General features: G+C 38.0%; 2 protein-coding genes across 2 annotated transcripts; both read right to left on the bottom strand.

The window, feature by feature from the left end:
* Positions 1-5,047, bottom strand: LOC126583155 (uncharacterized). The gene is made up of 5 exons (XM_050247453.1): positions 4,193-5,047; positions 4,032-4,090; positions 3,786-3,914; positions 1,653-1,788; positions 1-844 (listed from the first exon to the last, which is right to left on the bottom strand). The coding sequence occupies exons 1-5, from the start codon at positions 4,889-4,891 to the stop codon at positions 512-514; spliced, it is 1,356 nt and encodes a 451-aa protein (XP_050103410.1). The 5' UTR covers positions 4,892-5,047; the 3' UTR covers positions 1-511.
* A 2,626-nt stretch (positions 5,048-7,673) lies between these two features.
* Positions 7,674-12,511, bottom strand: LOC126633983 (uncharacterized). Its single transcript, XM_050304481.1, has 10 exons — positions 12,273-12,511; positions 12,078-12,160; positions 11,907-11,995; positions 10,806-10,919; positions 10,525-10,639; positions 9,521-9,579; positions 8,978-9,085; positions 8,647-8,781; positions 8,093-8,210; positions 7,674-7,915 (listed from the first exon to the last, which is right to left on the bottom strand). The coding sequence occupies exons 1-10, from the start codon at positions 12,509-12,511 to the stop codon at positions 7,812-7,814; spliced, it is 1,164 nt and encodes a 387-aa protein (XP_050160438.1). The 3' UTR covers positions 7,674-7,811.
* Between the last annotated feature and the right edge of the window lie 1,016 nt (positions 12,512-13,527).

The raw sequence follows: 13,527 nt of genomic DNA, 5'->3' as shown, positions 1-13,527 counted from the left end.
TTTGGTTGCAAGTTGAAGAGGTTATATTAAAACATATATGGAACTCGACGCACAGATAGGAGCTTGAGGAACTGAATTTCAGTATTCTTTTGTATTGACAATTCTCTCCCATGGTCCCACGGGTAATGGACCAGTAGTTTTATGTAATGCACAACTCCTTTACCTATAGAATGAACAAATTCTAACATATTCTAAAGCGGGTGGGAAATGAATCATGGACCATTCACAAGTACCTAAACCTCAAAGAGACGTGGCTATTGTCCGCTAGTGTCCGCTAGTGTCCGCTCTTAAGTCCAGCAATGCACTGATAGTGTCCCAAATTAACCACCTAAGCCCAATACCTTGGGTGGTATTAAGCCGAATGGCTCTTAAGTGTAGGGCTTTATCTTAAAAGATCTTGGTGCAATTAGGAGTGGATCACCTATTTTTAAACCCTAGATTACTGCTGGCTTGTATCTTCATCTCCTTCTTGCCTTGTATCGAGCAAACTTTACACCAACAAAGAATGTTGCTATTCTGGGGGATTTGAATCTCGTGTTAGCAGTACATCCCCAGAATCTTTCTTGAAAAGCTTTTCAACCAAATCATCCCACCTTGCCCTTCCACCAGTGGACTTCAACTTTGTATCTGCAGCATCTTCGCTCTGATTTTCAATCTCTGGAGCCTTCTCCGGTTTTTGGTCTTCGGGGGCTTCCTCGTTGGATGTTACAGCATGAGGCACATTCAAACTGACAGCTCTTTCCAATGCATCTTTGTGTTCTTTTTCAATGGTCTGCAACCTCTCAAGTTTTTGTATTTTTGGAGCAGTTGTTACAGTCTCAGAACTACTTTCTTCCTTCATTCGCTGAAGAGTAATTACATCACTGATCAGTAGTTATTCAACATATGTAAGATAAGCACTTACAATTCAATAGCAAACAACAAAACTCCCAAATCATTATTTTACTTTAAATTACGGTTCACATACACTAATATGCTTAGCAAAACGGATCCAGAATTAGCAATCATAAACAACTGTAATTAACACATTCTGGTAATCATACTAATTCACACATGCTTGGTACTTGAAGAATGTCCACTAATGCGAGTTTTTTTTTTTTTTTTTTTTTTTTTGGAGTTGGGGGGGGGGGGGGGGGGGGGGGAGTAAGGGAAAGCTTATCAAATGGAAATCAAATTGTCAATATGGTGTATTGAAGACAAGCCCTGTTCCTTCTGATCTTGTCCCTCCTGTTACCTCTGCTCAAACTAAGAAAAAGAGGTCAAGGACACGTTTGTGCCTTACACCAATTTAAACCCCCCCCCCCCCCCCCCCCCCCTCTTTCTCTCTCCTCTCTTTTCCCTTTACTTCTTTTCCCTTTCCAACAACCAAAGATAACTTAAGACACAAGTTACATGGGGGCATTAAGACCCTTCTGGTAGTTTATGAACACTACTAGACAGCTAAGCAATTATGATAGTTTCGGGATTTGAGCAGGAGAATAAACACAATGCTGATATTCTTTGCATTCCTGTGGAAATTGAAGAATTGCCATTGAGCTAAAAACATATTTAATTTAGTTTTACATAACAAAAATAAAATGTATGAAATGATAACCATGGGAGTAGGGAAATGAAATGATAATGGTTATGGTTGTAAGTTATGTTCCACTTACTAATAAAGCCTTCTCTGCTTCCCTTTCTATCCAGATAATTCCATGATCAGATGTGGCATTACATGACAAGACAATATGTTCAAATCTCCCATCAACAGGAATGGCAGTTCGGACCTCTGGAGGAAACCTCCCACATCTGTTATACCAAGCAACGAGGAATTCAATCATCGCATGAACACAACAGTTTAGGTTCCAACATAACACTAATGTCTTCTAGAAAGTAAAACTTTATACTAGTTCAACAGACACAAACCCGCAAAGAGAAGCCCATCAAAACAAACAGATTTGATCCAATTTTAGAACTTCGTAAACCGGTACCAGGAAATTTTACTTGATGCCAAAGTATGGTATAAATAAACTTCCAGCTCCATAGCTGAATGCTTATAATGGATTTCTTTAAAAATGCAAGCATTGTTATAGATACGCCAACAGTTTATCACAATCAGTAGACCATAACCTGACATAAAAAAAGATGTATTTACCAAGAGATACTCCTACACTTAATACCTAACTAACAGAGAACTTCGAAAATGGTAATATTTTTTATATCCAATTTTTTTGCGGCACTATGACCAATCAATGTACAATTATAGGCATTTTTATTCCTTTTCGTCTTCCTTATTTCCTGTAGGATACAAAGAAGGGGTTTGCATCATTTCAAAGCTAACAGGGCAGCATTCTAACTGGTAATATTCCTTGTTGTAAACCCCACATTAATTTTTTATCTATTCCAGATTGCATCATACCCTGGTAAAAATCTAGCAAAACACATTAGACAAGATTCAAACTTATTCCAAAGAAAATGAAGGCAAAAGTTATAACTGGTGTGCGTTTGGATGAGGGACTTTTAAGTCCCATGGAACTTAGGCTAAATTAGTTAGGAAAGGACCATAAAAGTTACGTTGAGGGACTTTCAAAAGGACTAGATGCTAATTTAAAGTTCCATGGAACTTAGGCTAACTAAGCTAGGAATAAAGGTCGTACCCAGTGCACAAGGCTCCCGCTTTACGCAGGGTCTGGGAGAGGTGAATGTCGGCTAGCCTTACCCCCATTTATGGAGAGGCTGCTCCCAAGTCTTGAACCCGAGACCTACCGCTCATGGGCGAAGGCACTTGCCATCGCACCAAGTGCGACCTCTCTAACTAAGCTAGGAATACAACAAAAAAAAAAAAAAAAAAAAATTATGTGGATGGACTTTGAATATGACTATGCTATAACTTTGAGAGAACTTTCAAATGACACCTTCCAAGGTCATTTTGAAAGTCCCTTGCTTAGTGTCTTTGTAGTGCATTTGTAGTGTTTTAGAGCAGCTTTGTAATGTTTGACAGTTTGAGTAGTTCATTGGTAGGCTTAGTGCTTTTTAAAGAATAGATTTTAAAGTTCTTTGGGCTTTGAAAGTCTCTCATCCAAACGAGCATAAATTTTTTCATGTTACGAGTTAGAGTATCTCCAATGTGCTCCCTAAATGAGCTCCATAGCTAAACTTTAGGGAGGAGTTAAAAAAAATAACCTTCAACCATAGTCCCTGTGCCGATGGTGCTCTACCTCAATGGTGGACATCAATGATGCCTATGCAACCTAGTGCAGGTTTGATCCACACCGAAGCCCCCCTCCCCTCCCCCCGGGCCGCCCTAACAACTACCAATTTAACCCACTAACGTTATCATTTGTCAATAAAAAAATCATACTCCCTGCCCACCTCCTGAGGTAGGGATTCTTCTATGAGCTCTCTAGGGAGAAAGGAGATTCTAGTGGGTAGGAACCTATGGATTCTAAAGACTAATGTTCTCGTCAGATGTACATAGTACTTTCACATGAAAAGCCACTAAGAATATGTGAATCACAAAGCTAAACAATTTGTAGCCATTGTGCAACAATTGCCAAGGACACCAATTTCACATTACTGTCACAAATTCAAAATCCAAAGCACTGGATTCGTGTGGATGTGAAAATTAATGATATGACGTAAATGTGCAAGAGCTGTAAAAAAGGCAAGTTGCATTCATTCAGGAATTCATTACACTTGACTCCGTAAGTACCGAATGGCATCTTTCATTGTCAATGGAAATTAAACCACTTTTAAGATCCACAAAAATAAAATGACAAGATTGTTGTAAGGATCATGGGGGGTACCTGCAAAATTTGCGCTCTACGATATGATACATCCGCCCGGGTGCATAAAGCCTTCTAGGATCCCTAAGCTTCCTACCTTCTGGTATGAAAGTATCCCTCAAACAAACCAAAAACATCAAGCAGGGCAAGCTGTCCAAAACCACCAAAATTCTTAGTAATTCACTTCACTATAAAATCAACAATGCCAAATAAATTTGTTTTCTTTTTTGTGATATAATAAAATTAATAGTTTCAAAGAAAACCAACCAAAAGATTGACTTGAAAATATCTTCCAAGGGGGTTGCAGTTCTTGGCAAGAAATCATCCTACGAACACAATCACCAATCCACAAGTCACGAAAACAGTTCGAAACCAAACAAACACATTCAAGAAACACAAATAACAATATTAAACTCAGCCAAACCCACCTGCAGAACCACCGAGTATATAACATCGGCATACTTGACGGCCAAATTTAACGACATACAACGCGCCGGAGCAAGCGCGTAGCACCTCACCTTGCTCCGAGGGATCCCGCCAAGCCAGTCCCGGTGGTTGACAACAATCACAGTCAGCAGCGTCGCCACACCAGACCCCAAAGAGTGACCCGCAAACACCATATCGTAATTGGACCCGTTTTCCAGCCAGAGCCGCTTCAATGTCTCGCCCTCTTCTTTGAGCAGCCAAATCGCCGACTTCAAGAGGCCGTGGTGGACATAGCCTCCGTCGAACATCTGCATTCCGAGCTTGTTATCGAGCAGGAGCTTGTAGTCGCTCTCTTTGACCAAATTGAGGCCGCGAATGGCGAGGACGAGCTCCTTGTGGTCGTGGTCGACGTAGATGAGGTAGGGCGGCGCGTGTCCAAGGGTTTGTTCGTAAGTGACGCGCTTGACGACCCAGTCGGGGTTGGGGCGGAATCCGACGGTGGGGATGAAGTGGGGGTTGTGAAGATCGGGCTCGTAGACGGCGAGGATTAGGCGGCAGATGCGGGGGACGGGGTCGAACTCGTCGGGGGTGGCGGAGGACCAGGTGGCGCTGTCGTTGGAGCCGATGTAGGTGCAGCGCCGCCACACCCAGCGCATACAGCCCAACACGACCACGCACTCCATGCCACACGCCACCGACATTACTGTTTGTTTATTTGGTGAGATTTTAAGGATTGAGAATTCTGAGGAAATGGGGTTTTGTTTTTGTTAAATTTGTGAGGTGCTCACGATTTTGGACGGCGGAGCTTCACGCGGGAGAGACAGTCAGACACTGAAAACACGAGTGCTTGTCTTAATCTTGAGGCTATCGGTAACATGGGATTTTATTTGCCTTTTTTTTTCTTCTTCTTTTTTTGTTATTTTAATTTTTATTTGAAAGGGCTTTACCAGCAAACTAATTACTTTTGACAAAAAAAAAAGCCGTGATTTACATTTAGCATATTTTACGATCTAAGAAAAAAGGTAATGTAAAGAGAACATTACCAAAATAAATAAATAAGGATTCACGCGTTGTTTAATTTTTTTCATATATATTATAATCTCACGCATCATAAAAAATTAAAAAGGTATTTAACTGTAACAACGCAGACAACTAAGAACCCAAACGTCCCCACCCACCCAACACCGATCACCACTATCGCACCTCATCACCATCCCTCTCCTCTTCCTCCTCCTCTCTCCCCCCTTCTCCCTTATGGTTATTTCTCATAAAAGTACTCTCTGCAAATTCTCCAATTCTCATCTACTAGAACTTCCTAGGTCAACCATGGGTATGGTAACTCCTCAAGCTTTTCTATTCTTTACCGTTTATGTCGTTGCTTAGAATTAAGGTATTGAGTAGTCTTCTTGTGGTTTTATCTCGAAATCCGCCTTCCATTGTTCGAATGGGCGAGAATCCTTAATCAGGTAGTGTTTCGGGTATGGTTTCGAATTCCGGTCACATTCTCAGTGAGGATAGGGATGGTCGGTCGTGGGGTGAGTGTTGGTCGAGGAAGAGAGAGAAGCACGTGGTGAGGGAGAAAAACGAGGGACGAAGAGAGCTGGCCATTTTTCAGTTTTTTTTCAGCTTTCAAAGAAAGAGAGGGTGGGGGAGAGAAACGGCGTGGGTGGCGGTAGGGGAAACGTTGTTGGGTTTTTTTTTTATATTTCTATTAATTAGTGAAACTCTCATTGTCAACTAAAAGATTATGAAAAGACAAATTAATCTTCTATCATATAAAAAAAATATTTGATGGGCTATAATGTAATTGCATAGGTTCAAATTTTACTATTTTTTAGTGAAGCCTCACCTACATGTTATGTTAAAATACCTACAATATTTAAAAAAAAAAACTAAAAACTAAAACCTCTCACTCCCCCCCCCCCACGTTCTCTCCTTCTCATTTTCTAAAAAAACGTGTTCATACACACAAAGTGTATAGGCAAATGTTAGTTTGGGTTATAAGAACGTTATATTGAATTTATAAATAGGAGTCTAAAGGTCTTTTTCTAAAATATGTCACTTAGTACCACGGTCTAATAATATTCTTCTTCACTTGTAAGTGAGAGGTCTTAGGTTCGATTCTCATCAAAGACGAATTAGAACCACGTTATTGCCCACCCCCTTAGTGTAGACAATATCGTTTGTTAAAAAAAAATTTCCCATTATTTCTCTCATTAGATGAGCCCACCGATGGTTTCTCGTAGTAGTATAAGTGTCTTGTAGTTTCACTTTTGTAAGTGTTGTGGTCGTGCTTCTGTGATTATTGTATATTTGTATTATGTGGTATTGTCTTCCAACAATGACTTGATGTGATCTTGCTTATCTGTGATGATTTTATGTGGCCTTTCTCTGCAACAATCACTGGCGTGGTCGTCGGTAAAAGTTTGTTGTGTCTATCTTTTTTGTGACAAATCTAAACTAGTGGCGTTTGTGCTTATGGTAGCCACATAAGAGTTTACCATAATTTGTTTGATTTTGCAAATTCACTTCAAATCAATTTCTTGATCACTAGACCAATGTAGTGATTTAAAATCTCTATATTTGCTTGTGTTGATTTATAGAATACCACTTTATCTTTTCTTGTGAATATATGTAATTATGTATATATGGGCTCATTACACATTGTACCTCTCCGGTTTAGTAACATTCTCGTCCTTGTCTTTTAAAATTTGGTTCCTTTCTAGGTTACATATTATTCCTAAACTGTTTGCCCTTATGCTAGTGTTAACATTACAATATGCTGTAATTGTGCGAGATATGCAAATAAGGCAAGTTGCATGCTTTGCATATTCATTCTGTAACTGAATGGCATGGAAATTTTATTGTGAATGAAAATTTGGGAACATTTTTAAGATAAAATCTGTTGTGGCCCAAAACAAAATCGAATTGTACTGATTTTTTTTTCCATAGAATGGATAGAACAATACCCTCAAGAGAAGTAGTCGCACAACAAAAATTCACAATTTGTAGCCCTCTTGACAGTTTTTTTTCATGTATTCACAACAAACCGATACATCACATGTCAATGTCATAAAATAAATGGAAAATATATATATATTTTTAGTATCCCTCTACTTTAAGACACGTGATGTACCAATTCATGTTTCAAATACATGGAAAAATCTCTCGTATTAACCAAAAAATTAGTGCATTGGTGAAGGTATTTGTATTCCAATGGCTACACTTCGATTTTGTTTAAATTTGAATCTATAAATTTGAATTTGTTTAAATTCCGATGGCTACACTTCTTTACAAACACTTATCAGCTGCTAATAATTAAACTGACTAACTATGATTACTGTGATTAGCTATAGGATACAAAATGTGTGATACAATTCTGTTTGTTTAGTAAAACTATTACACAGCTAATATTTCTCTCGCCATTCTTCATTGGGAGTCAAGGATTGCAACATTAATATTATCAATGATCGACAATGTAAATTGACCCAAATAAAAGGATAGTCCACATTAAAATATGTTAAAAGACTTAAAACATTCTTCTACATCCACAAAAAATCTTCACTTTTGAAATCCTCTAAAATTATATCGTGGTCAAATACATTTGAATTTTCATAAGCTTTATGCTGTTAAAAGTTTAAAATCAGATAATAAAAAATAAGCAAGCACAAGATAGGAAGTCAATGAAACCTGCAATGTCAAATCCCGAGTCGGCAGCACGATTCCTACAATGGTTCACGTGGCTACCTCAAAACAAGTTGACAATTAAGCTTCATTATGAATGGAAACATTAATAGATGATAATTAAGAAGGATCAAGAGAAACAAAAAACCCAATGAACTGATGAAAGAGCGTAAAAGAGAAACAAAAAACCTCAATTAAGCAATTAAATGGAGTATTACTTGTTAGAGCTGGAAAAGTACCCAGTTCCTCATAGAGAGGATCAAGAGTGACTGATGAGAGTGCAGAGAAACGAATATTGAGAAATTCAAGCTCTGAGCTCAAAGTTGGGCCTTCCACTTTCCAAGTGGGGAAGAAATAACAGACGAAACATAGAGAGCCAAATCCATCTAAAATATTAATCAAATGGGTTTTCTTCTAATTCAAAATTTGGACCACCCAAATTCCGATGAAGCAATAACCATTCAAAATTCCAACAGATTGAAGCCCTCAGACTACAAATCATCAATACACAGCAGTAAAAATTTTGAAAACAGTAATAATGAGGGAAAAAGAAATTAAAGATGCGAGCCATTCTCAAAATCTCAGACACCAATCCAAATTACCAGTAACCAATAGATAGAAAAGATTTGAGTTTTTTTGTATCATTCAATAAGGATCCTATATCTACCAAGCGTAATGGTGCTCTAGGATTCATATACCCGATCACCATGATCAATCAACACACAAGAGTACCAATTACGAAAGAATCTGCAATAGTAGCTATCATAATCACCTCTGTCACGGAAAAACCCTGTCTCATGTGGTTGGGAATTATAAGAACTTGCATTATCTGGTACTCTGGCCTAGAAGGAGTGGCCCTTGCTTTTGCAGCCTGCATCAGATTCTTCATCAAGTACCGGTCATAACACTGCACCAAACCAGGTTGAATAAGAGATACTTCAAAGTTCAGAAAAAAGTAAAAATCAAATGAGCTACAGGCTTAAGGTCATAACCACACCACAAATGAATGAAGGGCTATTAACTTAACATTTAGAAATAACCGTCAGTCCCTAGCTATTATGCATGCCACTAATGAAATGAGGGATCATCATTTATTAAGGTACCTTGAATTCACCAATACTAGGATATTTCCAACCATGCCGTTCAGGATAAGGATACCGTAGCTCTCCACACGGACCTAATCCAACTTCAATTTCTGATATTATTCCTTCCTAAAAAAACTCATCAAATTCAACTCTGAAGCTCCTCATGTAGTCGAAGTAAACTGGCATTGGTTCCATTATAATATAACAGAATAGAAACTCTCAGCATTAAATAGTAAGAATGCATAGGGTCTGATTCTTAGAGCATAGAAAAGGAAAATTCTTCCATTTTCTTCCAAGTCTCACTGATTAAAACTTTCACCCAAAAAAATACTATCTCTCTGATCAAACGAAAACTCCAAAACCAATTCAATGGTTGATTCAACAGGTTTATACTATAAAGAAAATAACCATACAGTATGGATACCTAGTCTTTTTTTGGTGGAAAAGAATCTTGTTTTATACCAGTTGGAAAACAATGCTTTTGTTTGATTAATACAATCTGGTCTCAGTTAAAATCTAGTATCATATACAGAAAGGGAAAAAAAAGTTGTAGTAATATACCCATAATACGCTGCAACATGCTTGCATTTCTCCGCACCAAGTTCCTAAGGAACACCAACCTGTGGTTAATCATGTCAGCATCCAGAATCACAACCCTGGGCCTGATAAATAAAGCCAACCAGATACTCGAGATCAAAAAAGGTGAAACTACATGCATAGAGAACTATAAATAAGACAAAAGTCAGTTCTTTGCAAAACCAACAATTGCATTTACCAAAAAATGAAATAAAAATAAAACCCAATAACCAAAAAAGAGGAGCATGTGCAATAGCAGTCATGTAAAAGTTCAGTTCGGAATTTTAGATTAACCCATTACATCATTTCTATAAAAAAAAATTCCAATTACGGCATTATCATTGAGCAAAATTAATATGTTGGCAGAAAAACAAATCTTATGAAAATGGTGTGTGGATTTATAGTTAACCAAATCATTGATTATAAAAACTGTGACATCTAACTGATCAAAAGAATAATCTTTACATTGATAACATACAAATGCAAAGGTGATATCAAGTTTTTCAACTGCTTCCTCCCTCCCCCCCCCCCCAAAAAAAAAACATTTACTTGTAAGTGGTCTTGCAAACTACAGCTTACGTTAAGTCACAAACTTACGATATTTGGATATATGATAGTGAAACTATAACATTGTTCTTTGCATCCAACATTAATTCCTTGAAATATATGTTTTAATCCTTGGATCATCTACTTTTATCTCAAGGATTACCACAACTGTGTCCTTCAAATTTTATCTTCTCCATTATTTCCAGCCAAAAGAAGAAAAAAAAAAAAAGGAGGCTACACACATTTGATAACAGAAACAGAGATCACTTCCAGAACCTGTTGGGATAAAAATGGCATCACACTGCCAGATAAAACACAAATGCTTGTGGTTACCAATACAATATGTGGAAATATATATACCAGCCCAAGCATCCTTACAGTATATAAGCACATAACTAATAGATACATATAAAGAGTCGTTTGGGATATAGATATGGGTGTACCTAGAAGAATAGAGACGCAATGAGTCGGAGAGAGCAAAGAGAGATAATGGAATTTTGGAGGAATACTGGACGACAACGAAGTGCGCAGCCATAGCTGTTGGTGGCGGTGATTCCGCTGTGAGAGACATTTTGAAAATATGTATTCAATAAATCTTAAAGAACTATAATAATTCAGTCATGAACATAAGGATTCATAATTTCAATTTTAAGGATTCATAATTTCAATTTTAAGATAGTATTAACTGTTTACAAAATTAGAAGCAGCTGATGGCATAGCATACCGGCTTCAAGTATGCTAAAGTTAGACATAATCTTCGGTATGTAGAGGTGTTTTCTTTTCTAAATATTTCCTGCAACAGATCACAGCTGGTTTCTACAAATTTTGAAATCCGAAGCTGTTAGTATGAATGTCTGTTAAATTTAATCTCATAACAGTAGGACGTATAAGAAAACAAAATGAAGGTGCATACATAATCCATGTTTCCCTCTTTATCTACTCTATCAGATAAATGTGAGTGCTAAATGAGTGCATTTAAATTAAAAAGAGTTGACAGAGGCATAATTGGAGAAAGAAAAGGTCTTTATATCAATAAAAAAAAATGCTTCATAGTTGGACATAGAAAATGAAGAAAATGATAGGATGAAACAAAGAAATGCCCTTAAAATTTTGACAGAGGCATTCTCAGCAAGTTAAAAAAACATAGGCATTCCCAAACAGAAGATACAATATGCAGTAAAAGGAAAATATTACATGAGGAGGAAAAATAAAAAGCAAAAAGTAAAAAAATTGTAAACCTCAGTAGCAACATAGAATGCATACGAATGAAGCATTTTTTTTTTTCAAATGAAAACTTGTAAGAAAATAAAAAACCAAGTGAATACTTGAATCAAGAAAGTCCCCAACATAGCACAGGGGGCATCTTCACTGATAGCACCAATACAGAACTTTAAAGCAGCACAGTCCAACAAATGAAAATCCATATACAGCTGAACAATTATCCGCCTCATGTGGTGAAGAAACATGCTTTCCAGCTGATACTCATACATGCCTACCCTAACTTTTCTCATGACTAGGTTAAAAAGAAAATAGCAATAATGACTAAGAAAAAGGGAGTCAAGTTTTGAAATATTTCTGAAGATGTTATAAGAATGAGCCCAAAATCAAGATTTCAAAGTGCACAAAGTTCATGCAGAAGTGAAATAACCGTCCATTCCTAAGCTGCTTCTTGCTATTAGAAGTACGTAACGGGCAAGTACTCACAGATATACTTACAACGAAGTTATGCAGAAGTAAGTGTTAAATGGACATTTATTTGTTAAAGACGCATATGATGTATATATGAAACACATTTGTGCAATCAAACGTTTTCATAAAAGATTACCTCAACATGAGCTTCAGAGCTTATGTCATTGGCAAACTGAATAAGGGCAAGCTCCAGATCTGATTTTGTAACACGGTATTCAGACAAAACTGGATGCAAAACATCAGCAGAGATAACTAAAACGATAAAAACTCTAAAAAATTTAAACAAAATTTTAAAACTTTAACTCACAGGAAGCTCTGTAACCAGTTGCACTGGCTGCCCAGTTCACAATTGTGAAGTCTGAGGAGAACCCAAAACTTGAATACTGTAATCTTGAGTTTTCTCAGACAGTAGCAGATTTTCCATAGCTGATTTCAGTAAACCCAAATCAATTTAAAAAAAATAAATAGATTTAAATTCCAAATTGGGCATGAGATTACTTGCCTTGAGAGTAGGGAGGGTTTTACAAAACGCCGCCTTTGGAGACCCAGTCTTTGAGCGGCTGCGGCGCCTGGTGTGGCAGTGCGAGACAGAGAGAGAGTTTGAGAATCAATGATTAATTTTTTGGATGAGAGAAACGGAATGAAACAGAAGACTCGAGAAGAGGCATCTTCAACGATGATGAACACTCTACAAACAAAATCCCCAAAATCACAAAATCGAAATTTGAACACAAAATCCATTTGTAAATCCAAAATAAATAAAAAATGAAATTCAAACAAAACAAAAAGGAAATTAAGAGTGAACGGGAGAAGAGAGAGATCGAAGTACCGTTAGTTAAAGAGTGAACGGCGTCGGTTCTCGGAGCACAGTAATCCCTGAAGATCTCTTCCGCCGTTGGCGGACTCGAGCCCATCTCCCTGCTCCTTTCCTTCATCTCACCGAAGCTCTCAAGTTACAGAAATGGAGGTCAGTTTGTGTGGTTTTGGTTTTAGGAAGCAGGAGCTGATGCTATTCCAGAGATGGTGTTGTGGCTGCTAGGGTTTGAGTAGGAGAGAAAGAGGAAGGGTGAGAGATGAGATCCCCACTCCTCCCTCTCCCTCTCTCTCTCACTCTGTCTCTCTTCTCTCTATCTAGGCATGGCCTCCCATCCCCGAAACCCTCACTGAATGACAACAAACCTAAACCCACCCCAATCCGTCTCAAACAAACAGGACAAAATTGCCCTTCCAACCCAACCCCAATATCAGCCCAAACCTGATGGCTTTGTTGTAAATAACGTGAAATCGAGTGGCGCTAAACCACTGGGACAAAATCACCCTCTAAACTTTTGAGAATTACCCTCCCAAACTAGGCCTGGCATTTTGGACCCAACCCGTTAACCCGACCCGACTCAACCCGTTAATATTTGTATTTGAGTGGATGCTTAACGAATCGGGTCGCTAACGGGTGAACCCATTAAATAACGGGTCACTTTGGGTCAACCCGTTAGACCCGTTAGGACCCGTTAGACCCGTTAGGACCCGTTAACACCCGTTAGTTGAGGATAATTTAGTAATTTTAGTAAAGTCTTAATAACAAAAAATAAACTTTATGCAAAAAAAAAATAATAATAATTGTTAACGGGTGAAACGGATAACCCGTTAGCTTAACGAGTCGGGGTGACCCGTTAGCTTAAAGAGTTTGGTTCGGGTGACCCGTTAACTTAACGGGTCGGGTTCAACCCGACCCAAACCCAATAAACCCGACCCGTTTACAG

The sequence above is a fragment of the Malus sylvestris genome, chromosome 9, assembly GCF_916048215.2.
Source record: "Malus sylvestris chromosome 9, drMalSylv7.2, whole genome shotgun sequence".
NCBI lineage: Eukaryota > Viridiplantae > Streptophyta > Magnoliopsida > Rosales > Rosaceae > Malus > Malus sylvestris.
This window is presented reverse-complemented; position numbering and strand designations above follow the sequence as displayed.